The sequence below is a fragment of the Abramis brama genome (assembly GCF_963993115.1).
Source record: "Abramis brama genome assembly, chromosome: 24".
NCBI classification, from domain to species: Eukaryota; Metazoa; Chordata; class Actinopteri; order Cypriniformes; family Leuciscidae; genus Abramis; species Abramis brama.
In genome coordinates this window covers 24,926,900-24,951,868 of record NC_139986.1, presented here as the reverse complement: position 1 = coordinate 24,951,868, position 24,969 = coordinate 24,926,900, and the positions used below count along the sequence as shown (strand labels likewise).

Here is a 24,969-nt window from a genome sequence, read left to right as displayed (position 1 = left end):
AAAAAAACCGTTTAATTTTTAGTAATATGTTTTAACATTTCTGCAGAGCACCGATGGCTGTTCAGTGGAGAGATTCCGCATTACGTCATCGCGAGAGGCGCATTACGTCACATCAAAGCAAATGAGCAGCAGAGAGAGAGAGATAGAGAGAGAGAGTGAGAGAGAGAGGAGGTCTGAGAACCGCGGCTCTCTGCCGAGTCTAATGCGAGTGAAAACACACTTTTTTTATTTATACGCTGAAATCTTCGTCGATAAAGTGCTTCGTTTCACCGCAGATGGTCTTCACTGAACGCAGAGGAACAGAACTGAAACCCGTTTTGGCGATGACAGGCGTTTGGTGAGTAGCAAGTGCACAGAGAACCAGACGCCTCTCTCATTGTGAATGCTCCACAGTCCACTACTAACAGGCATAATGCAGATTCTGCAAGTATGATATTAATAGTCTGTATCTGGAACGTTATGTCCTAAATCAAGCTCTGGCTTCAATCCCAGAGCTACGATGTCTAACTCTGTTTATTTTTGGTAATATAAGTATTTATAAATTCGGCTTATTATTGCATGCATAATACGTTCATACAATTGTTTACATTTGGTTGAGAATTGTATATAGTGTATGTTGGTTTAGCTACTGTTTTTTCATAAAATTTCATCTTACAAATGGCCTATACATTGTTGCCATTTTATATTTTCTGTACTTTAAGTGGAATTTGAATACTAAGATGTTTGGAAAATAGATAATAGGACATGCACATAAAGTTAATCTGCTTTCATAAAAGGTATTTCTTTATTTGCTGTGCTGTATTAAATAGATGTTGTTTTTGAAGTGCACCATTGCATGAACTCATCTATTCATGTGGTTAAAACAATTGGAGATGAATGAGAAGACAGCATCGACAACATTAGAAAGACTTTCCTGTAAACAGCTACATGTAAATCACAGTCTGAAAGGGCTGTGAGACTTTACCCAGAGTGCTGTGCTGCTTCATGGTGGTACCATGACAATCAGAGTAGCATACAGGCAGTTACTGTGTCTGATTGGTGGAAAAATCAGTTAGGTTGAGTAATGGGTCACTTTGCTGCGGATAGAGTTCTCATGGAATCCAGTTTGCAGCTTTATGTGTTTTAGATAATGCATAATAATCTCAAAGTTCTGTGACATTGACTGTGGTGACCACTGGTCAATTGACATAGATTTTAGGACTTCAAGCAACTCAAGACAGTACCACATTTTACATAAATATATACACTGCCCGCCCGGCCAAAGAAAAGAGGTCGCTGTTTGGATTTAAATTGAGGAGACTTTACAGAATGCTTGACTCTTGCATTGCCAGAACAAACATTGATGCACCTCTTGATGGAAATAAATGTTGTGATGTTATTTCCATCAAGAGGTGCATACTTTTTTGCTCAAGATCTTGTATTGACAATGCAAGAGTCCAGCACTCTGTAAAGTCTCCTCCAGCACATCCCAAAGACTTTCAATGAATTTAAGGTCTGGTCCCGACCATTCTATCACAATCTGAGCCTGATGAATCTTAACATTGTCATCCTGGAATATGACCATGATGTGTCTTCCTACATGGTTGTTTAAGAAATGAAAAGCTACACACTCCATCAATTAGGGTTAGAAGAACTCTTGCCAAACATATAACATGATAGAAACATAATAATCACTGCAATAATGATCCAATCATAGACTCTTAAGCATTTGCCTATTTAAATCCTAACAGCGACTTTTTTGTTGTTGGGCCGGACAGTGTGTGTATATATATATATATATATATATATATATATATATATATATATATATATATATATATATTTATTTAGCTTGCATTGATGTTAGTTTCATATGGGACATGTACTGTAGCAATGTCGTTTCTCAAATAGAGGCATTATGTAGTTTTGGAAAAATGCAGCAACATTAGCTGCTATCAGTTCCTCCCACAGACGGCCTAATGCAAGTAATCTAGTGCTAATTACTCTGTGAAGACACTCCGAACAGCTGCTTCATGTAGAACATGACTTTGTCCTCCAGGTCAGATCTGGACGTATTATATGCCAACCGACTTCAAGGGCGAACAACATCAAAAAGCACAATTTCATGTTGTTCATTCAACCTGCCATACTAAATAAATCACAGAGAGTGACAAAAAACGGAGTCGGCCTCAAAATGCCTGGATGCCACCGACTGTCCAAAAGGATATTTATAGACCTGGAGATCCCAGAGCCACAATAAAAGGAGAAAGGGAGAGAGCGAGAAATATTAGAAGAGTGACTCTGTGAAATATGGGATCTCTGTAGAAATGTCCCATTAGAGGGCTTGAATTACAGTCCTCTCTAGCAAGCCGTTCTTGCGTAGCCTCATCATTTTGCCTAATAATTTCACACAGGAGTCTTTTAAACTGCAAACAACTCCACCGGCCCTTCTTACAGGACCAGGCCTCCCAGTGGAGGGTTAGGGGACGGTACAAACTTGCAACCAGAGCTAGTCCAACAAGAATGTGAGTCTCTCTCATTGGAGGTTAAAGATAGAGAGGCAACACATGCTGGATCCTGACGGGTTCTTGTTTCAGTCGGCTGCCAAGAACTCGAAGGGCCGCTTTTGTTGTGTTTCGACTTGACGAAAAGCATTATTAAAACCTTTTGGACTTGTATTGGTCACTCGTAAATAAGCAAGAGGAGGACTATGGTGCTGTCTGGAGGGTATCTGGTTTGAATTGTCATGTGTGCTTGTTGTTTTTATAGCAACGGTTTGTTTATATCGTTTCCATTTGGTTTAACGTGATAGATGCAGTGTTGAAACAGTGTACCAAATCACTAAATTACACTTAATTACGCTGTGGCAGCTTGTTTATCTCTGATGTGAGTTCAATAGGGTAGATAAGTGTCACATTACTGATGGATGGATTTTTTTGCAGTGCATTCTGGGTATTTTTCACATCTGCAGGTGAATTTGATAGCGATGGCTGGATGTGTAGTGCTTTGTCCCCGTGTTGTTCTGAACTCTTGGATCTCTGGGATTGTGATTGAACATTCCTTAAAGTTAATTGAGCATTAAAAGCTTTGTGAAGGATGGAGTTTAACTTCTCTAGTAGATCAACCTCATGTTTCCTCTTATGGTTTAATCCAGGTGCTGTTTTAAAGAGAAGGGAAAACCTGATTTTAAAGTTTTCATAGTATTAAAGCATTTTTAATGCATGACATTTAAGGTTATGATGGTACGAACCAATCTAAGACATAGTTTATATCTCACAATTCTGAGAAAATAAGTCAAATTGCGAGTTTACTGTATATTCACGTAATTCTGACTTTATAACTCGTAATTGTAAGTTTAAATCTCGCAATTCTGACTTTATAATTTGCAATTGTGTTTAAATCTCGCAATTCGGAGTTTATAACTCTCAATTGTGAGTTTATATCTCGAAATTCAGACTTTATAACTTTCAATTGTGAGTTTAAATCTCACAATTCTGACTTTATAACTCGCAATTGTGAATTTAAATCTCGCAATTCTGACTTTATAACTCGCAATTTAGTTTATATTTAGCAATTCTGACAATTTCGAGTTTATATCTTGCAATTCTGAGAAAAGAAGATAGAATTGCGAGATAAAAACTTGCGATTGCGAGAAAAAAGTTAGAATTGCGAGATTTAAACTCGCAATTCTGGGGAAAAAAGTCAGTCTTTTTGTTCCTTAGAATTTGACTTTATTTTTTAGAAAAAAAGTCAGAATTGTGAGATATAAAATTGCAATTATCTTTTAAATAGTTTCTTCCATACGATACAGCTGTTGTTTGCTCGCAGTAAAAGAAGATGGTATTGTACTGAACGTCACAAGGCAGTGATCTTGTAAATGTTATTTTTAATCAAGGTCACAAGTGGAGTCCAAAACCTCTGTTACAATGTGAATCATGACAAAATGTCTCTTTAGAAGAAGCAAGGGAGATAAACACATGAATTACACCAAGGAACATGTCAGTAGTGGGTCACAGGTCTATTCTGGTAGGGTTGCAGACAGCAGGGAAACACAATGCTAAATACAGTGCAAATGATGAAATGCAATTAGCAATAATTGTATAGTTAGGATAGCAAAGTAAATAGTCTTATCAACTTTTAAAAAGGAGGAGAAAATGCTTTCCATATCGATTGTTGTTGACGTCAAAGGTTGTGGGTCCGATCAAACTCGCTATTTTCTTGCAAATTCATCTGTAACTTGTCTGAAGCAAGTCGAATTAGGCAGATCTGACATTTATGTAGCACTTCAGTATCTTGAGTTTATCTTGTTGTGTATTGTATACAGTTTTATTTTTTTATTAGTCTTATTAAATTTGCAGTGGAGTTTTCATAGAGCTCAAAACTATGGAGAGTGTTGTAATACATTATAAATGTTGCTTTACCCATAATAATTGTTAATTCCTCAAAAGGTCTATTTTCAGCCCAGTTTGCCTTCACAGCTGTGGGACGCCTGTCACATTGTCCTTTTGTTTTCTGTATGTGTGATGTTTCGCAGAATGATTGAAGAGTCAGGCCGCAACAGAAGCACCATGGCAGACAGAAGACTACTGTTTGCTGAAATGCGTATGTATTTAACTAATTAATCCATACTCAAGCTAACATGCTGATAATAGGAAATACACTTCTGTTCAAAAGTTTGGGGTCAGTAAGATTTTTTTTAAAGAAATTAGATTAGAAAGGATTCATATTTTTAATTCATATTCTTCTTTTTTTTAAATAATTTTACAAAAGATTTTTATTTTAAATAAATGCTTTATTAATCAAGGAATCATGAAAAAATATATCACCGTTTCCACAAGATTATTAAACTGTTTTTAACATTGATCATAATAATAAATGTTTCTTGAGCAGCAAATCAGCATCATATTATAATGATAATGAGCTTTGATCACATGAATAAATTATATTTTGCAACATATTCAAATAGAAAATAGCTATTTTAAATTGTAATAATATTTCACAATTTTAACTGTATTTTTTTAATTAAATAAATGCAGTTTTGGTGAGCAGAAGAGACTTCTTTCAAAAACATTACAAAAATATTACCAACCCCAACTTTTTTATTGATAGTCTAGACATGCTAACAGTTCTTCAAATTATTCCCCTTTTGAGAAAAAAAACCCAATCTTAACCAGCCTAAAGTGGTTAGGTTAGTTGTTCTTCCAACCTAGCCAAGCTATGTTGTTTAGTTTAGTGTGTTTTGCTGGTTTTAGACAGGTTTTGGACTGTTGACCACCTACCAAAGCCACCTAAACACCAGTTTGACTAGGTTGGAAGACCAGCTAGACCGTCTTAAACCGGCTAAGACAACAACTGTATGGTCTGCCATGTACTGTACGTTCAGTAAATGTGATGTTTTCATCTCACAGGTGCACTAGATCTGGACTCCATCAGATTGTCCACATATAGGACAGCATGCAAGCTGAGATTCATTCAGAAGAGGTGCAATTGTAAGTTTGAGGGTGTTTACTGCAAAAGATTTTACTGTAATATAACTTTAAAAAGCGTTTTTTACACAAACATTCTGATTGCAACTTTATTTAGTATTCACAGTAGCTTCAGTCTTTGGCAATGATGCAGTTCCAGATATTGCCATTTGTTATTTGCTTCTTGCAGTGCATTTGCTGGATATCTGGAATATTATCGAGGTGTTCCGGGAAAACAGACTCAACTCCATGGACCTCAACACAGAGTTCTCAGTGTCAAATTTGCAAGCAATACTGTCCACCATCTTTTACCAGCTGAACAAGCGCTTACCCACAACCCACCAGATCAATGTAGACCAGTCTATCTCGTTCCTCCTCAACTTCCTGCTAGCGGCCTACGACCCGTAAGAAACCCTGACTGAATCATCTGCAGAGTTGCCTTAAATCTGTCTAGTATGACATTAATTTAAGTGTAGAAAGAATAAAATTGCATGACACTTCATTGTCTTCACTTGATCTGACTAGAATTGCTTTATACATCACTTACTTTGCTCTATGTGACCGTCTGAGACCTGGTTTCACAGACAGGGTTTAGATTAAGCCAGGATTAGGCCTTAGTTTAATTAGGACATTTAAGTAGCTTTTTATAAACATGCCTTAGAAAAAACATCACTGGTGTGCATCTTGAGACAAAACAGTGACACTGACTTATTTTTAGGTATGCCAGTGCAAGTTGCGTAACAGCTCAAACATGCATTGTAGTCTGGGACTAGACTTAAGCCTTGTCTGTGAAACCAGGCCTAAATGTGTTAGATGACGATTGTGTCTTCTCTAGGGAAGGTGTGGGAAAGATCTCTGTTTTTGTGGTCAAGATGGCCCTGGCTGCACTCTGTGGAGGGAAGATTTTGGATAAACTAAGATGTAAGTTTCACTTTGGCTTTGCCTTTGAACTGATGAGTGTTCAGTGGTTTGATGCTGATTAATGGACGCTTAAGTGAATGGACAGAATTAATCATTCTATCATCATTTTAAAGGTCAGAGCAGCTGTCGTTACTTGAAAGTCATATTTGAAAGTCATATTTGCCTCTCATGACCATGTCAGTATAGTTGGAAGTGTAGTTAAAACTTTTCGCCTAGTTTCTGGTGATTCATTCCTAGTAATGAAACGTTACACTAACGTTTAAAAGTTTGAGGTCCTCAATATTTTTTTAAAATGATTTTTAAAGAAGCCTTCAGAAATCATTCTAATATGCTGATTTGCTGCTCAAGATACATTTCTTATTATTATCAATGTTGAAAACTGTTTATAAAACTCTTTGATGAATAGAAAGTTTGGTCACAGTTTTGATTAGGGTCCAATTCTCACTTAACTATGACTTTTGTCTCAATAAACTCATAATTACTGCTTATTAATAGTTAGGAAGGTAGTTGTTATGGTTAGGTATTGGGTAGGATTAGGGATATAGAATATGGTCATGCTGAATAATTAATTAATAAAACACATTAATATGTGCTTTATAAGTACTAATAAACAGCCAATACCCTAGAAATATGCATGATAATAAGCAACTAGTTAATATTGAGAATTGGACCCTAAACTATAGTGTTACCGTAAGTTCAAAAGAACAGATAAAAAAAAAAGTCACTTTTTATTAATTTAATGCATCCTTGCTGAAGAAAAGTATTCATTTCTTTTTTTAAACCCCTCCCCCCCATCTTTTTTAGGGTAGTGTACAGAATATGCTGATATTTAGATTTGATTTCTATTCATTAAATAAGGAAAATTGTTTCCTGCCTGCATCATGCTTTGAGTTATTCAAATATACCTGGATCTAAATGAACATAGTTTCTTTTAAAAAATGAAATTGATCACTCCTGATGCTTGTCTTTTTTCCTCAAGATGTATTTTCACAGATATCGGACCCAAACGGTATAATGATGTACTCGCAGTTTGACCAGTTCCTAAGAGAGGTGCTGAAACTGCCCATGACGGTTTTTGAGGGACCATCTTTTGGGTACACTGAGCAGTCCACGAGAAGCTGCTTTCCACAAGAGGTTTGTGAATATACATACACACACACACACACACACACACACATATATTTCCATGCATAAATGTGCGCCTATGATATACATTCAAGGCGTGCTATTACTTATTTAAGAAATCAGAAATCAGACACTATCATTCAGAAGTTTGGGATCAGTTAAAAAAAAAATTAAAGAAATTAATACTTTTATTCAGCAAGGATGGCTAAAAGTGATAGTAAAGACATTTATAATGTTGTAAATGCTGTTCTTTTGAGCTTTGTATTCAAAGAATCCTAATAAAATATTATCATGGTTTCCACAAAAGTATTAAGCAGCAGCACATCTGTTTTCAGCATTTATATTAATAATAAATGTATCTTGAGCAGCAAATCTGCATATTATAATGATTTCTAAAGGATCAGTTGTCACTGAAGACTGGAATGATGCTGAAAATTCAGCTTTGCATCACAAAAATATATTACATTTTAAAATATATTCAAATAGAAAGCGGCTTTTTTAAAGTTTTAATAATATTTCACAATATTACTGTATTTCTGATCAAATAAATGCAATCTCAGTGAGGAGACGAGGCTTCTTTCAAAAAGCTTTTAAAAAACACACTTTTGAATGGTGTTTTAATGCACGGCGGACAATAAAACACATTTTTAAAGTAAGCAAGATTTAGCTAGCAAAAAATGTAGCTAGCAAATGCATAGCAGAGTCCTTGCAACCACCAGCAAGTTTTGCGTGGGCAAGCACCATTCACAATTTCTTCAAAAAATGTAAAAAACATTGTTTTTCACAGTATGTACATGGTATTTATTGACTCATTTGTTTACTAACCGCTGGCCTTCCACAGAAAAAGGTCTCGCTCAATGTGTTTCTTGACACATTCATGTCGGATCCTCCTCCTCAGTGTCTGGTTTGGTTACCGCTGATGCATCGGCTGGCAAATGTTGAAAACGGTGCGTCATTCTTCGTTTTTTTGCAGCAAAACATTTATATTTTATAACTTAAATGAATGACAAATATTGTGACTGTGCTTGATTAGTAGTGCTGACTTTATTTTGCCCCTCTCCTCTCTAGTCTTCCATCCTGTGGAGTGCTCCTACTGCCACGGCCAGAGCATGATGGGATTCCGCTACCGGTGCCAACAATGTGATAATTACCAACTTTGCCAAGAGTGTTTCTGGAGGGGCCATGCCTCGGGCAGCCATAGCAACCAGCACCAGATGAAGGAGTACATGTCATGGGTAGGTGAACGGCCTTGTGGGAGCGTGACTGTGAGTAAGTGTCAGTGACGGCCTGAGTCCCGTCATCCAAACAGTCAAATCACTTTATGCCTTTATACCAAATGTCATGACACCAGTCTAAATCTGACTCTGCACAATGAATTCCCCTCTTTGGTAGCATTTACATTTTCTTTCTTTTTTTGTCAAGCTGACTAATATGGGTTTTTCAATTGCTGATGCCAAGGCCGCATTTGTTTTGGAATATTGTGAAATATTTGTACAATTTAAAATAACTGTTTTCTATTCTAATATATTGTAAAAAAAATAAAATAAAATAAAAATAAAAAATCCTGTGATCAAAGCTGAATTTTCAGCATCATTACTCCAGTCTTCAGTGTCACATGATCCTTCAGAAATCATTCTAATATGATGATTTGCTGCTCAAGAAACATTTCTGATTATTATCAGTGTTGAAAACAGTTGTGCTGCTTCATATTTTTGAGGAAACCGTGATACAAATTTTTTTGTTGCAGGATTTGCTTTTATTTGTATTTTTAAACAGCATTTATTTGAAATATAAATCTTTTGTAACATTGTAAATGTCTTTACTGTTACATTTGATCAATTTAATGCAACCTTGCTGAATAAAAGTATTAATTTCTTAAAAACGGCTTGTGTACATACAGTTCAATAATTTTAATGATGGCAAGGGAAATGTACACAAAATTGCTGAAATTAAATAAACATATATTTTACACATATTATTTTGGGGGAAGTGAGTAAATAATTTGTACGTGACCATTTTCCATCCCGTCCCTGACTAGAATTAAACATGTATTATCTGTTACTGTACATTTAAGACCTAAATAATCTTTCTTATAATACTCTATGTATTTCTACATAAAACATTTACATTTAAAAAAGAAGAGCAGAGAAAATACTTTTCATTAAACATTTATATGTATTCTTACAGATATTAATTCTTCTGGTTCAATACAGTCCTTTATTTCTCTCCAGAAATCTCCAGCAAAGAAGCTGTCAGACGCTCTCAGTAAATCTCTGAGTTGTGCCTCCAGTCGAGAGCCTCCTTACCCAACGTTCTCCGATACACCCGAGAAACCGCTCAACCTCACTCATGTTGTGTACGTAAACTCTCATTTTGCTCAGATGGATAGTGTAAAATTGTCGACCATATTACTGTACAATGAATTTCCCATGAATTGTGCATGCTAACATTTTCCTGCCTTGTGTTTTTCGCTTTTATGCTGAAAAACAGTGACACATGGTAAGTAAAGTGATATAGAGACATATATCCTCATATGTTGTAGGATTTCACAATAATTTGATGGGCATAACTAGATATTTGGCACTACAGTACGGCACGTTTTGGTCGCAACACCTCAATTATTGTTTTATTTCCTCCAGGCCTCCCAGACCTGTGAACAGTGGGAATGAATACATGCTCTCTCACTCCATGCCTTCCTCAGGAAACCCTTACTCCAGCAAAACGTGAGTATAATACTGGACAGCACAAACTTTCAACAGGCATTTTTTTATGAAATAAAGCTGAAATAAAATAAATGATACATATTGTACACTTAAACTTGAATGAAAGTTAGAAATGTTTCCTTGTCATCCAACTGAAATAAGTGGCAACACTTTACAAAAAGGTCTCATTTGTTAACATTAGTTAATTAATTAAAACTAACAATGAATGAGCAATATATTTTTACAGCATTTATTAGCCTTTGTTAATGATTAACATTAACTAAGATTATTAAATGCTGTAGAAGTATTGTTCGTTTTTAGTTAAACTAATGTAGTTTACTAATGTCAACAAATGGAACCTGTAAAGTGTTACCAATAAGTTGAAGTACTAAATTATATATAATAATAAAATGACCAGAACATAAAAAAATCACTAAGACTTAAACTAAAATGAAAACTGAAAATATAAAAATAAAAGCTTAAAATAAAAATAAAAAATCTAAATACACATAAAAAATGCAATAGTATATCAATTAATTTAAATTATACTAAAATAACACTGCTTTTGATGCATGTTTGTTTAAGTACACATGTGTTGTTCATTAATTTGTTTTCTTATATGTCATTTTGGGGGTAAAAAGTGCTCTTGATGAGACAACGCAAATGAAGCTGTTTTCCCGGACGACCCCGGATCTTTTAAAAGGGAAAGGGTAAGTTAGCCTGGTTGAAATAATGTTTATATGTCAACTGGTCTAAGTGATTATGAAGATCATGTAATGACTATCAATGGGCTATCAAGTAGATGCAAATAAAAACACGGCTGTGAGGGATTGTTTTGTATCAGATTGTCATTTGTTCAGCCAAGAAAAAATTGGCATATTTTCAACATTTTGTCAACATTGACATATTAAATGGACTGTACTTCCATCCCGCACAACCCTATTTCATTTGCATTTTTGGTAACATTTTACAATAAGTTCCCATTAGTTAACGTTAGTTAATGCAGTAACTAACATTATCTAGCAATGAGCAATACATTTGTTACAGTATTTATTCATCTTTGTTGATGTTAGTTAAAAAAAATACAACTGTTCATTGTAAGTTCATGTCAGCTCACGTCCATTAAATAATATTAATAGATACTGTACAACTTTTGAATTTAACAATGTATTAGTAAATGTTAAAATGAGTTATGATTAATTAATATTAATATATGCTTTAGAAGAAATAAATGCTTCTTTTTTTTCATTGTTAGTTCATGTTAATTAATGTGAACAAATGGAACCTCCGTATTTTATTTTACGGAACAAATTGTTTCCGTATTTTAATACATTCAAATAATAAGAATGTTTTTTTTAGACTCCACCATTACAACTGCAGAAAGTTGCTTCTTAAAGTCATTGTGACGTCATCTGTGTTTCTGAAACATTGTTTCAGGGTTCAGTACAGCCTCGATATTGCGGATAGGCTCGCTGACGAGCACATACTTATCGGACTTTATGTGAATCTCCTCCGAAAGGACCGTTCATGGTCAGTGTGAGCTGAGGTTGCTGTGGCACTTTTCTTCCTAATCTGTTTTTATAGCTTAGGTCACCATGTCAATCTGGTAATACGCAGAATTCAAAAGAACATTGTTAATTGTTAAACTATCATTTGAAGGTCTTTCCACATTTGAAATGTTCGTAATTTAATTCCTGAGTTGTAGAAAGGATCCCAGATGTGGGATGGTGACTGTTCTGGCCACAATTCTGTCTTATGTTTGCAGCTTGCTAACTGGCTAGGCTTTTGTTGTGTTTAAGCAGTGTTTTACTCTGTGTTGATCATATTACATTTCACTGCCATAGAGCACAACAGTCCAGAGGGAAAAATGCCCTTCCTTTTCACCACAGAGAGATTGACTTTTAGCACTAATGAATACATATTTTTAGTAGAGAACTACCATGAGCTAGCAATATGCTTCTATAGAGTGTCATTTAAAAAAATGATGATTAATCACTGAATTCCCAGTGAAGAACTACACTACCCATAATCCTACACTATCCATAATCCACCAATTCCAGAAGCTTCTGGTGTTGTGGGAACAGGAATCGTGCCAAAACAGCTCATATGAAGCATAGTGAATGACATAATCGAGTCTCCCTGGACTCTCACATAATTTATATACAGTATATACACTCACCTAAAGGATTATTAGGAACACCTGTTCAATTTCTCATTAATGCAATTATCTAATCAACCAATCACATGGCAGTTGCCTCAATGCATTTAGGGGTGTGGTCCTGGTCAAGACAATCTCCTGAACTCCAAACTGAATGTCAGAATGGGAAAGAAAAGTGATTTAAGCAATTTTGAGCGTGGCATGGTTGTTGGTGCCAGACGGGCCGGTCTGAGTATTTCACAATCTGCTCAGTTACTGGGATTTTCACGCACAACCATTTCTAGGGTTTACAAAGAATGGTGTGAAAAGGGAAAAACATCCAGTATGCGGCAGTCCTGTTGGCGAAAATGCCTTGTTGATGCTAGAGGTCAGAGGAGAATGGGCCGACTGATTCAAGCTGATAGAAGAGCAACTTTGACTGAAATAACCACTCGTTACAACCGAGGTATGCAGCAAAGCATTTGTGAAGCCACAACACGCACAACCTTGAGGCGGATGGGCTACAACAGCAGAAGACCCCACCGGGTACCACTCATCTCCACTACAAATAGGAAAAAGAGGCTACAATTTGCACGAGCTCACCAAAATTGGACAGTTGAAGACTGGAAAAATGTTGCCTGGTCTGATGAGTCTCGATTTCTGTTGAGACATTCAGATGGTAGAGTCAGAATTTGGCGTAAACAGAATGAGAACATGGATCCATCATGCCTTGTTACCACTGTGCAGGCTGGTGGTGGTGGTGTAATGGTGTGGGGGATGTTTTCTTGGCACACTTTAGGCCCCTTAGTGCCAATTGGGCATCATTTAAATGCCACGGCCTACCTGAGCATTGTTTCTGACCATGTCCATCCCTTTATGACCACCATGTACCCATCCTCTGATGGCTACTTCCAGCAGGATAATGCACCATGTCACAAAGCTCGAATCATTTCAAATTGGTTTCTTGAACATGACAATGAGTTCACTGTACTAAAATGGCCCCCACAGTCACCAGATCTCAACCCAATAGAGCATCTTTGGGATGTGGTGGAACGGGAGCTTCATGCCCTGGATGTGCATCCCACAAATCTCCATCAACTGCAAGATGCTATGATTCTTACATAATGAGGTTCTAATATTTATCACATAGCAGCTAATTGTTTAACCCAATAGCCTAGTGGTCAGTACCCTCTGCACAGACATTAATTGTTTTTCAGCTTATTACGACCCGAGTTCAAGTCCTGGTTCGTCAAACTTTCTTGATACTATACTGTCCTATCATAATAAAAGGCAAAAAAATATATTCTTTATACTGATGCAAGTTAAGCTCCATCCACACACAACAATAAAATCAGCATTTTTAAGCCATTACATCAACACCTCTCATAATGGGAGTGGGGGAACGGATTCCGACAGCTGTTTTTTTGCCTTTGGATTCTGTTCCCCCTATGTTTCTTACATAATGAGGTTCTAATATTTATCACATTGCAGCTAATTGTTAAACCCAACAGCCTAGTGGTCAGTACCCTCTGCACAGACATTCATTGTTTTTCAGCTTATTACGACCCGAGTTCAAGTCCCTGTTTGTCAAACTTTCTTGATACTTTACTGTCCTATCATAATAAAAGGCAAAAAATATATTCTTTAAACTGATGCAAGTTAAGCTCCATCCACACACAAAAATAAAATCAGCATTTTTTTAAGCCATTACATCAACACCTCTCATAATGGGAGTGGGGGAACGGATTCCGACAACTGTTTTTTTTGCCGTCGGATTCTGTTCCCCCATATTTCTGACAAACTAACATTTATCACATTGCAGCTAATTGCTAAACCCAATAGCCTAGTGTTCAGTACCCGCTGCACAGACATTCATTGTTTTTCAGCTTATTACGACCCGAGTTCAAGTCCCGGTTCGTCAAACTTTCTTGATACTCTTCTGTCCTATCATAATAAAAGGCAAAAAAATATATTCTTTAAACTGATGCAAGTTAAGGCAGTTCTGAAGGCGAAAGGGGGTCAAACACAGTATTAGTATGGTGTTCCTAATAATCCTTTAGGTGAGTGTATATGGTTATAATAAACTACGCAAAATCAATGCACAATAATATTGTTTTATATGTATAATCATTGATTTATAATCTATAGATTTATACTTTACTATTTCAATTATGTCGTTTGAAATGCTTTATATAGCATTCCTGTATCTCAAACATTAGATAAAGATTATGGGTTTGATTCCAAGGGAATGCATGTAAGTGATAAAATGCATATCTTGAATGCAATGTCACTTTGGATAAAATGATCAAAAAGCAAAACTGAAAAAGACAAAAATGTCCTTGAGGACACACAGTCCATCCCAAACTCTAAATTGACCCTTTAATTTTCCTTTGACCTAATTGTAAATTTCTAATTTGATTAATGATGAATATATGAATTGTTTTGAACATGTAAGTGGATATTTTTTTTGCGTGTGTGGATTTTGTGTAGAAGTACAGTATGTGTTATTTTTGGGGAGATTTGTGCATCTATTTGGGATGCAAAAACAGAAAATACTCCACCAATTATCTACTTTAGCCTTGGCCACTAGTCTTTAAACAGGTGTGTTTTTCTATCTGAAGTAAAGGCTGATTTGCTCAAGGACATGATTATTCCAGTCTATAGGAACCTATACCTTTGGCTACAGTATATTGCGCATTATTTATATATATATATATATATCCTCATTACGCAACACCCTTAGCTAGGACTGTGTTTTCCCAGCAAAGATGTCTAATAAGGAGATTATCCTTGCATTTGCTCCTAACTTTGCAGTGTTTTTTTGGGGAAACTGGGGCTCTATGGTCTTCATGCTTTGCTTAGATCCTGAAATGTGCTGGCAATGCTATTTTATTCTGCCGTTAGGGTATTATTGGTGACTTATTTCACTAAAAATATGTTCTTTTGATTTATAAAACCTATTTTTATAAATTTTGCAAGAACTTTCTTGTGATTTTCAATATGAAAACACAAAAAATATTTAGCAAAACAGTATATGTATGTGTGTATGCGAAGTTAATTATTATAAACTAACTTTGCATAGGCTACTAATTGCTATAGTAATGTTGCAGTAAATGCTTTTGTGATTCTGAACTAGTAATTGTAAAGATGACTGAGCTTTGTTCCTTTCCTTGATTGATAGTTTCCAAGAGAGCAGTAATAACCAAGATGATGAGCACTGCCTCATTGCCCGTTACGCCTCCCGATTGGCTGCTGATGGAGCTGCAGCGGTAAGACGGCCAATCAAAATAACGATAAGATGTTATGGACAATGGTAGTGTTTGAAAAACCCGTTTGGAAACAACCATTATATTTGAAATTACACTTGCAATTATTTGTGCAATCAAGCTTGTGGCAGAGAATTTGTCACACTTCATCTTTAACCATAATGGATATATGTAAATAAATTCATGTAAACAACTCTGTTTAACTATAATCTGACTATTGTTAACAGAAGGCCAGAGTCCCAGCAGACATCTCTCTCTGTCTGGACACCAATAAACAGCAACGGCAACTCATCGCTGAGCTAGAGAACAAGAACAAGTATGAGACTGTTTATTATGGTATTGCACAGTGATCTGAATTTGCATTCTTAAAGTTAATAAATTGTGTATTTTCAGGGAGATTTTGCAAGAGATACAACGCCTGAGACAACAACATGAAGAAGCTTCCCAGCCTCCATTAGACAAAAACCAACAAAACCCAATGTTACTGGCTGAACTGAGACTGCTCAGGTAAGCACACACACACACACACACACACACAGAGCGTACAGCCGTGAATCAGACCTGAAACCTGATCGGATGTGGTGAACAGCAGATGCTGATGGTTACGAGATAGACTGCATTGAAAGTGAGTGTAACCTGATCATGGCTCCTCTCATGAACGAGTACTTTAAAAGCAATTTGCAACACTGAGACTCCTTCCTGTTTCCAATCAATGGTGAACTGAATCAAGCATGCATATTTAAATAAGCTCTAGTCCTTCAATTTAGACTAGACACTGTACTGTGGTTTTACTCTAGTAACATTAATTGTAGTAACATGATATTTTGGTGCAAAAGTTCTACATTCATACTAAATGTTCTGTTAGGGAAGTGAGAGAATCTGCTTGTTTTGTTGGGCAGTTTGTTTTCTAAATTTGTTTTTATGTTATTATTTTCATAATGAACTCCATAGTTACATTTATGTAAAATAGATTTTACATATAATTGAAACCTACTGCAAATACCACAGTTAAGAACATGGTTCCCAGGGACGAGCTATGGTAAATAAATAATGTATTTTCTTTAATGTAGAAAGCATCCGTTACAAATGTTTTTGGGTGAATTCTCTAAACACTTTGTTGTTATGCATCTTATTCATAAACCACCCATAAAAGCCGTTCACACCAAGAACGATAACTTTAAAGATAACGATAACTATATTAGCGTCCACACCTGCTGACTATATCGTTCTAATTATTTTAAGCGCGCTGTCGCTTTAAATGCTCAAGCTCATTAAAGCAGGATGGATTCTGATTGGCTGTCAATCATTCATCAACTGGAAAAAAAGTGATTCCAACTACAGTATATTGTTTCTCTGTACAATTATCGTTATAGTTGTGGTGTGGGCTCTGCTATTATTTTACATTTAGAACGATTTTTAGAAGTATATCTTTATCGTTATCAGTATAATTATCATACTTGGTGTGATTGGGTGTTTAAACCAGGCACTACATGGCACTACACCATGCAAATTGTGTTCGGCACAGATTTTTTTACGCAATTTGCATAATGTATTTACTGAATGTAGTGATAAACAGCACAGAGAGCACATGCAAATAATCAACACTATCAGGCTGTTTATTATTGCACGATTAATTTTATGTTAATGTCAAAGTTATATCGATAACCTTGTGGCTTTCTTTGTCTCAGGCAGAGGAAGGAGGAGTTGGAGCAGAGGATGTCAGCTCTTCAGGATAGCCGTCGAGAACTTATGGTCCAACTAGAACACCTCATGCTTCTGTTAAAGGTAGAAAAGGTCTCACACACACACATAAACAAATGATGATTGCACAATTTTTAGAAGTTATATTTAGAATGTGGAGATGCAGAAATGCCTGTTAATGAGCTGAACTGCTCCATCTACAGGAAGAAGAGCTAAAAAGAGCTGTAAGTCTCAGAGCCCCAGTAACAAAACTGTGTATTAATATACTGGTAGCACTTTATTTTACAGTTCCCCATGTACATACATGCTATGTACTTGCAATAAATGGGTAATAACTAGGTACTAACCCTGAACCAACCCCTAAACACAACTTAAAACCATGTAGTTAGCTTATATTAGCCAGTACTTTCTTAGGCAAGTACACTGTAAGTACACTGTAAAATAAAGTGCAACTAATATACTTAATCTGACTTGAGATTAAATGTATGTTGTGCGTTTGTTCTCCCTAATATTAAACTATAATAGGAAATGTGTTGTGTTGGTTGTGTCTTTGGCATCTGGAACTTACTTTTGTTCATTAGCACATAGCACAAATCAAAGTTTACGCATGCTGTTATTCAGACTGACTACATTCCAGCATGTCCATCACATACTCTAATTCTTCTTTGTATGATTTTGAACAAACTTCTAACCCTATAATAATAATAATAATAATAATAACTTTCATATGTAACTCAAAGTCCCTTATTGTTGTTTGTGCTATAGACATGAATTATTAGCTAAACAACTGGCAAAATATCCCATGTAGGGACCTGAGATTTGGGTTTTTGTTCTTTTGACCATCAGTAACACACACTAACAACGGGTTTTGCACAGTCGTTTGACTCACTAAACCATTTGCTGACCTTAAATGAAGACCTTAAAATGAAGGTCTTAAATCAGAGCAGAAAGTCTTAAATTCATAGTCACGGCATTAAATGTTGCATGCACTGCAAAATTTTGTCCTGTTTTCCAATCCAAATATCTAAACATCTTTAAATACATTTTTGATGCAAATGTGAAGTCTTGCAAAATATACAGTATGTCAATGAGTTATGAAAACTTTCTGAGACCATTGGCAGATATTTGTTCTTGTTTAATCATAAGCTCACTTTTCATTTTGATAAATTTAACAGAAAACAAGACTTCATATTTTATATCATCTTGCATCTCCAGCAAATGCATCTTGATTTAGGAATCTTTATACATTTGCACTGGAAAACAAGACAGAGAGACTGAGGAAAAACATTGCTTTTGTGCAGTGCGATCAGAAGGTACAGTAAACGTTATTTCCATATTCTAGTGGTTAAAAGCAGAACGATTCAAGCTACTTTTTTTATCTGTTGTATTTTCAAACTCTAAAAGTGTTGCTAAAACAAATCATTGTTTCTCCCTAGACATTTACATTTAGATATTGACATTATTAAATTTATTCTTTAAATTTGATTTACTTGATCTTTAAAAAGTCTTAAATTTACCTTCATAAAACCTGCAGAAACCCTGCAAAAGATTTTAACTGTTTTAGTTTTAGTTAAAAATAACAAAACTGGATTAAGCAGTTTTGATTTTTATCTCACAATCATATAATCTCCTTTTGCTCCCTAGAACCAAGGCCCTGGCCCCTCCCCTCGCTCCTCCCCCAGCCACACGATCAACATCCAATCAGTATCCAGCAATACCACACCCATCCCCATGCCTGTCCAATCAACATCCGGCAATACCACACCCAGTCAAACGCCTCAGGACTCGCTGATGGGCCTTGGAGGAGAGGTGCAGCAGGCCTTCGCTCTGGGTAACCAACATGTTCCTCTTGCATTTGAAAACGGTTTCAGCCAATTAAAACCAAGAGTTACTGCAGATCAGGTTTGCCAGGTTTGCATAACAAAACCAGCCCAATTGCCATTCAAAACCTGCCCAGTCATGGCAGTTCTGGGAAGGTTCCCCGGTAAAAATCCCCGGTTGGGAGGGGAGTGTTGCAACAACCCGCAGCAACGGTATAAAAGTAGCCCAGTTCTGCAGACTTGGCAACACTGCGGCAGATTGACATTACAGGAATATCCTAGGTTGAAAACATAGTTTTAAAAGAGTTACATGAATTATGCAGCTAAAAACATGTTTATTATTTGATCTGTGAAGTTGTCTAAATCATTTTGGAGTTATAGTGCTTTTCTAGATTCCATGTAAACAGCTTAACTAGATCATATTGAACCCCAAATCTTCCTGTAAACCAGTGTTTCTCAACCGGGGGGGCTCAGCAAACTTTTAAGGGGGCCTAAAAATGATTAAAAATGAGACCAAACAAACATTAAAATAAGCCAAAACATCTAGAACAAGATATTTCAAGATTTTTTCTTTCTTTAATTAATAGAGAATTCATTTTAATCTTGGAAAATCGGGAAAAATGAGGAAGTCGTTAAAAACATTGACCTAAGCAAGTTAATAAAACCATAAAAGTCCATGGCCATTTTGATAATGAGTATTATTCAAATGAATATAACATTTTTATATGCCATGATAAAATATTTTAGCATGGAATAGAAGAAAAAAACCTTATCCCCAGTAAATTATGGAAAGGTTATGGGACCTTTGAATATTGTTGTTGAGTCGAAAAAGGCTGAGAAGTACTGCTTTAAACTAAGTTAAATGCACTTACCTATAAATCAAAACTGTACCATGCAATATATTAAGTAATATTACATTATTATTAAATTATTAAATATCAACTAACAAATACTAATATTAATATAAATATAAATATTTAATATTAAAAAATGTGATTTATTTTTTGAAGGCTCCAGAAGGAATTTAAGAAACGATCTCCTGGTAGCTGCAGACTCCATAACCAACACAATGTCTTCATTGGTGAAAGAACTTAACTCAGGTAATATTGAATGAGCCTGATCAATCTCATATGCCCACCAACGATAGCATAAGTTATTCACTGATGTTCAAACTTTGCCTATGATGATGTTTAGAGGCTGGGAGCGAAACAGACCTCACGTTCTCAACGTCAGACGTTCTCCACGCACGGAGCGCTTCAAGATCAGGGTAACAACAACATGTTGCTAAATCACCTGCTGTTTTCACCTGCTGAAGTGTGTGATCACGTGTTGTTCAGATCTCCTGGGCATTTCTCACTGTGTTTCTGCTCTCATAGGGCAGCGGGTAAGATGGAGCCTGGGGAATTCTACGGACATGATCTGGAAAAGCAGCTGAACAGAAGCCTGAAGATGGAGGAACGACTCAGACATGCACAGGAACAGGTGAGACAGTTGAACACACGCAGTAATGCAGCAGTTAGATCACCAGAGAAGTTTGCATGTGAAATGTTGGAATATGCAAATTGTCATCCATGCCAAATGACTGAACCAACCGTCATCAGCTCCCATTTTACTCTTATATCTTTGCATTAATATGCTGTTAGTAATCAGTCACAGAAAAGAATAAGATCAGAGAATACTGAAAATGTGTCACGGTTTCCACAAAAATATTATATTATATCACTGATAATAAACAGAAATGTTTCTTGAGCAGCAAATCGTCATATTAGAATGATTTCTGAAGGATCATGTGAGTAATGATGCTGAAAATTCAGCTTTGATCACAGGAATAAATTACATTTTGCAACATATTCAAATAGAAAACGGCTATTTTAAATTGTAATAATATTTCACTATTTTACTGTATTTTTTATTAAATAAATGCAGCATTTGTTAGCAGAAGAGACTTCTTTTTAAATCTTACTGAACCCAAACATTTGAATGATAGTGTTGTTTGGCAGCATTCATTTTGCCTTAAATTAAATAATAATACATGGATGCAACAAGTGGTTTATATTTAAGATAACCCCTCACAAAAGATAAATAATGTCTCATATGTTTCTGTATTCACATCAATATTGTTATCTGCCCCAAAGCCATTTTTAAGTATCAAACTTTGGATGAATATTCTGGGAAATATGCCAACGGTGTGTCATGAGTACGCTGCATCATTTATCAAATTTGATTTCTTTTTAATTGCTATAGAAATGAGATGAAATAGAAATGAAAAATCCATTAAAGCAAATGGATATTTCATTGTAATGAACATATCCCCAGGCTGCTTCCCCGGCACCTGTTCTTGAGGGCCGAGATGATGTTCATTTTAACCGCATCTGTACGAGTTTTGCATGCAACGAAAAAAGTGCAAAAAACAAAACTGCTATTTCTGCTCCTATAAAAGTTGAATGTATTGCAACGTTTCGACCAAATGAGGTCGAAATATTAATGCTCCTTCCATGCAGGTCAAGATATTCTGATCATTTTATCGTGGTACGGAAAGCCTCGGCTCAATTCTGTGAGTTTTAAACTTTCCTCAATGCTGTTTTTTCCAGGTGACCTTACAAGAATAGCTGCGTTTAATAAGCAATGGTAAGTATTCGTCAGCGGCGCCGTGACAGATGCAATACAGCAGTGTTTGATGGTTCAAACCAAGGCTTTTCCTTTGTCTCTTCTGTCCTCACAGGGAGATGGAGCGACTCTGAAGCACTGTGCAACCAGACCTGAGCTGGAACATACAACACTTCTGAAAAGCATCAACTCACAACAATACTGTGGTACATAACCCAATCTATAAATATAGAAATATATTTTTAGAATCGACAAAATGTTTTAAGACAATACTGTGAACTGAAATTTCAAATAATGGAACTGTCTACAACACCACCAGTGCCATAAATCCAATGATTACCAGATTATTTCATTTACTTGGTGTTAATGTGTTCAAGTTTGATTTGTTTTCGTGTGTATCTGTTCAAAACTTGTACTGTATTTAAATATCTGTTAGGAGAAGTGGAATCTTTACTGAAGCTGCTATCTTTACAAACAACATCTTTTATTGTACATTAACTGCAGAATACCCTGACCTGATGGTCTTTTAAAGCATATAAAATATTAGGATATTGTTGTAGCTTCAGTTTCTCTTTGAGAGTGGAATAATTTGAGACTTACAAATACACTGCCTTAGCTGATCAGACTTAGTTTACTTTAATAGGTGGGTAGGTATGTGTACTTTGTTGCAATTTATTCATTTTTAAAGACATACATTTTAATTAATAAGAAGAACAGATGAATCTCATGAATACACCACCAGGTCACGTTTAACTTTAGAATCCCCAAATTAAAAATGTAATATGTTTTGCATGAAGAAAATGAAACCTATTTTTAGGACCATTTATATTTCTGAAATTGTGATATTATTTTCAGTGTAATACAATGCTTTATTTAAATCAGCCTAAATTTAAGGTAGTAGTAACAGATACTTGCATCATGTATATATACTTTACAATTTTAGCCATATGATTACATATTTCATACTAAATAATACATTTCTTAACATTCTTGAATTGCAACAATAATTTGGAAGTAAAACATGTGTATCTCTACTTCATCGTCATGAAAATAATGTTGCATATTTGCATTGCAAAAAAAAAACCTTACTGGTTCTAAAATATAGAATTAATTGTTTTATGCAAAATATATGTGATTTTTATGCTTTCTTTAAAAAAAAAATAATAATAATAATTTGGATTTTAGAGGCAAATATGACCGTTTCATGAGATTCATGCAAAACTTTGTACCTCTGGATTCAAAGGAAAATATTATTTGACTCCAAAGGGAATATTTACCATGCTCTATTATTTAATTTGCAAAAAACAATGAAATGCAGACATTTTGAGACAAACACATGTGACAGCATCTGACACTACTGAATGTGCAGTTATGTTGTTCAAGGACCGACAAGATGCCTTTTTACAAAAGCATATTTTGGTGTAAGATATATTGATCTAGAACATAATTATCATGCTTGGATTGATTTTGTTGGTGAATATGAATTCCTTGTAAAGATGTCCACTAGATTGGTTTGGCTTTGACCATCTCCAGACTCTTTCATTGATGTTTTTTCTTTGCCACTGTCACACTTCAGCAGTCACATTGATCTCATTGTTTACTTCAGACAAGCAGTTATATGCCACAACACAAACAGCATTCGTGCCCTGCTGCCAGCCGTTGCACTTTTCAGTTATTTTGCATGGTACTAAATAAAAATATTATGTTGTACAAATATCTTCAAGTGTCCACAAGTTATGGTATTTTATGTAATTTGGGCTATCAGTTCGTTAAAACTGATCCTTCATTTCAAATAATTTTGCACAAAATGCTGTTCTAACTTTGTGAATTGTAATATGTTTATGCAATATACACAACAGCCACTAGATGTCCTTGTTGAGCAATTAGATATTTTTTCCAATAAGACAACAAATATCACATTAAAGGGATAGTTCATCCAAAAATGAAAATTCTGTCATTAATTACTCACCCTCATGTCGTTCCAAACTCGTAAGACTTTCGTTCATCTTCGGAACACAAATGAAGATCTTTTTGATGAAATCTGAGAGCTTTCTGTCCCTCCATTGACAGCTACACAACTACCACTTTGACGCTTCAAAAAGTTCATAAAAAGATCGTAAAACTAATCCATATGAATTGAACGGTTTAGTCAAAATTTTCTGAAGAGACTCGATCGCTTTATATGAAGAACAGAATGAACTTAGGCTTTCATTCACATCTAAACATTCATCAACTCACACATCAGTTGTGGTAGACAGAAGCTCAAGCATGTTCGCTTGACGCGCGAGAACCAATGAGGTTCATTCTCGTGTAACGCATCACATTTGAGCTTCAGCAAGAACCAATGAGGTTCATTCTCGTGTAACGCATCACATTTGAGCTTCAGCAAGAACCAATGAGGTTCACTCTCGTGTAACGCATCACGTTTGAGCTTCAACAAGAACCAATGAGGTTCATTCTCGTGTTACGCATCACGTTTGAGCTTCAACAAGAACCAATGAGGTTTGTTTTCAGGGTGAACCATCCCTTTAAGAATAAATAAATAAAATGAACTAAACATCTATTAATCAAATTGGATTAATGATGTTAAAGATAAAACTTTTTTTTTCTTCCCCAAAACAAATTCAATCAAGACACTTTTGGATTATCAATGAATGAATGAGACACCGAAATTTACATGTAAATAAAAATATAGTAATGGCCAACTATTAAAGTGTTGAATATATTAAAGTGTTGACTATATTAAATATAGTAATGGCCAACTATCAACTATTAACTTCCTAATTGGCTTACAACTCACCATATGTAATTGGACTTACTACATGCTATAACTACACAGTGACTATAATGCCATGTGTTTTATGTGTTGTAAATATCAGTTTATTAGACTGTCTGCTCCCCATTATTTAGGAACCTTACAATGAAACAAAGGCAGGGTCTTCCTCTAAATTTAGCCTTTTATCTATCATCCAAACATGTTTCCCGTCGTGATAAATTAACGCATCCCTCATTTCCCTTGATCCATAAAAACATCAGGAAATCACCATTCCATATTCAACGAGCAGCGCACTGCATTCCTATTGGCCGAGAAAGACAACATCCGTTGCTTCCGTCAACCAATCATTTGAACGAAGGGAGGAGCCAATGAGAAAAACAACGGTTATTCATCTATCAACCAATCAGCGGGAAGTTGAAGGGCCATCCGCCAATCAGCGGCGTCGGGTGGATAGGTGTTGTGTGCTGCTG

The 24,969-nt window shown here is 35.6% G+C and overlaps 2 protein-coding genes across 12 annotated transcripts in view; one reads left to right on the top strand and one right to left on the bottom strand.

The window, feature by feature from the left end:
- ccdc178 (coiled-coil domain containing 178) overlaps nucleotides 1-986 on the bottom strand; it is a gene marked incomplete at its 5' end in the record, with an annotated part of 32,181 nt that extends 31,195 nt beyond the window's left edge. Inside the window, one exon of the mRNA XM_084102064.1 lies at nucleotides 965-986. Coding sequence (XP_083958190.1) covers nucleotides 965-986 — 22 coding nt within the window. The remainder of the gene's footprint in view (nucleotides 1-964) is intronic.
- On the top strand, nucleotides 98-22,887 carry dtna (dystrobrevin, alpha). 11 transcript variants are annotated; one of them, XM_084102483.1, is made up of 23 exons: nucleotides 98-337; nucleotides 4,514-4,581; nucleotides 5,388-5,468; nucleotides 5,635-5,848; nucleotides 6,280-6,365; nucleotides 7,345-7,499; nucleotides 8,332-8,437; nucleotides 8,559-8,725; nucleotides 9,722-9,846; nucleotides 10,130-10,213; nucleotides 10,834-10,902; nucleotides 11,630-11,722; nucleotides 15,511-15,598; nucleotides 15,823-15,911; nucleotides 15,989-16,102; nucleotides 17,284-17,380; nucleotides 17,500-17,520; nucleotides 18,941-19,127; nucleotides 20,127-20,216; nucleotides 20,311-20,383; nucleotides 20,493-20,598; nucleotides 21,708-21,744; nucleotides 21,839-22,887. In XM_084102483.1, exons 2-22 carry the CDS (start codon nucleotides 4,515-4,517, stop codon nucleotides 21,723-21,725), a joined length of 2,130 nt encoding a protein of 709 aa, XP_083958609.1. In that variant the 5' UTR covers nucleotides 98-337; nucleotide 4,514; the 3' UTR covers nucleotides 21,726-21,744; nucleotides 21,839-22,887. The 11 variants fall into 11 exon arrangements, 10 of the variants coding, with proteins under 10 accessions (XP_083958609.1, XP_083958603.1, XP_083958604.1 ...); XM_084102480.1 differs by lacking the exon at nucleotides 98-337 and adding an exon at nucleotides 2,575-2,706; XM_084102477.1 differs by lacking the exon at nucleotides 11,630-11,722.
- Nucleotides 22,888-24,969: the final 2,082 nt, after the last annotated feature.

Bases quoted from the DNA above. Each gene is read 5' to 3' on its own strand.
- dtna (XM_084102476.1), top strand. The intron at 7,500-8,331 runs GTTTGTGAATAT...GGCCTTCCACAG, and splicing joins GAAGCTGCTTTCCACAAGAG to AAAAAGGTCTCGCTCAATGT. The intron at 15,912-15,988 runs GTATGAGACTGT...GTGTATTTTCAG, and splicing joins GAGCTAGAGAACAAGAACAA to GGAGATTTTGCAAGAGATAC.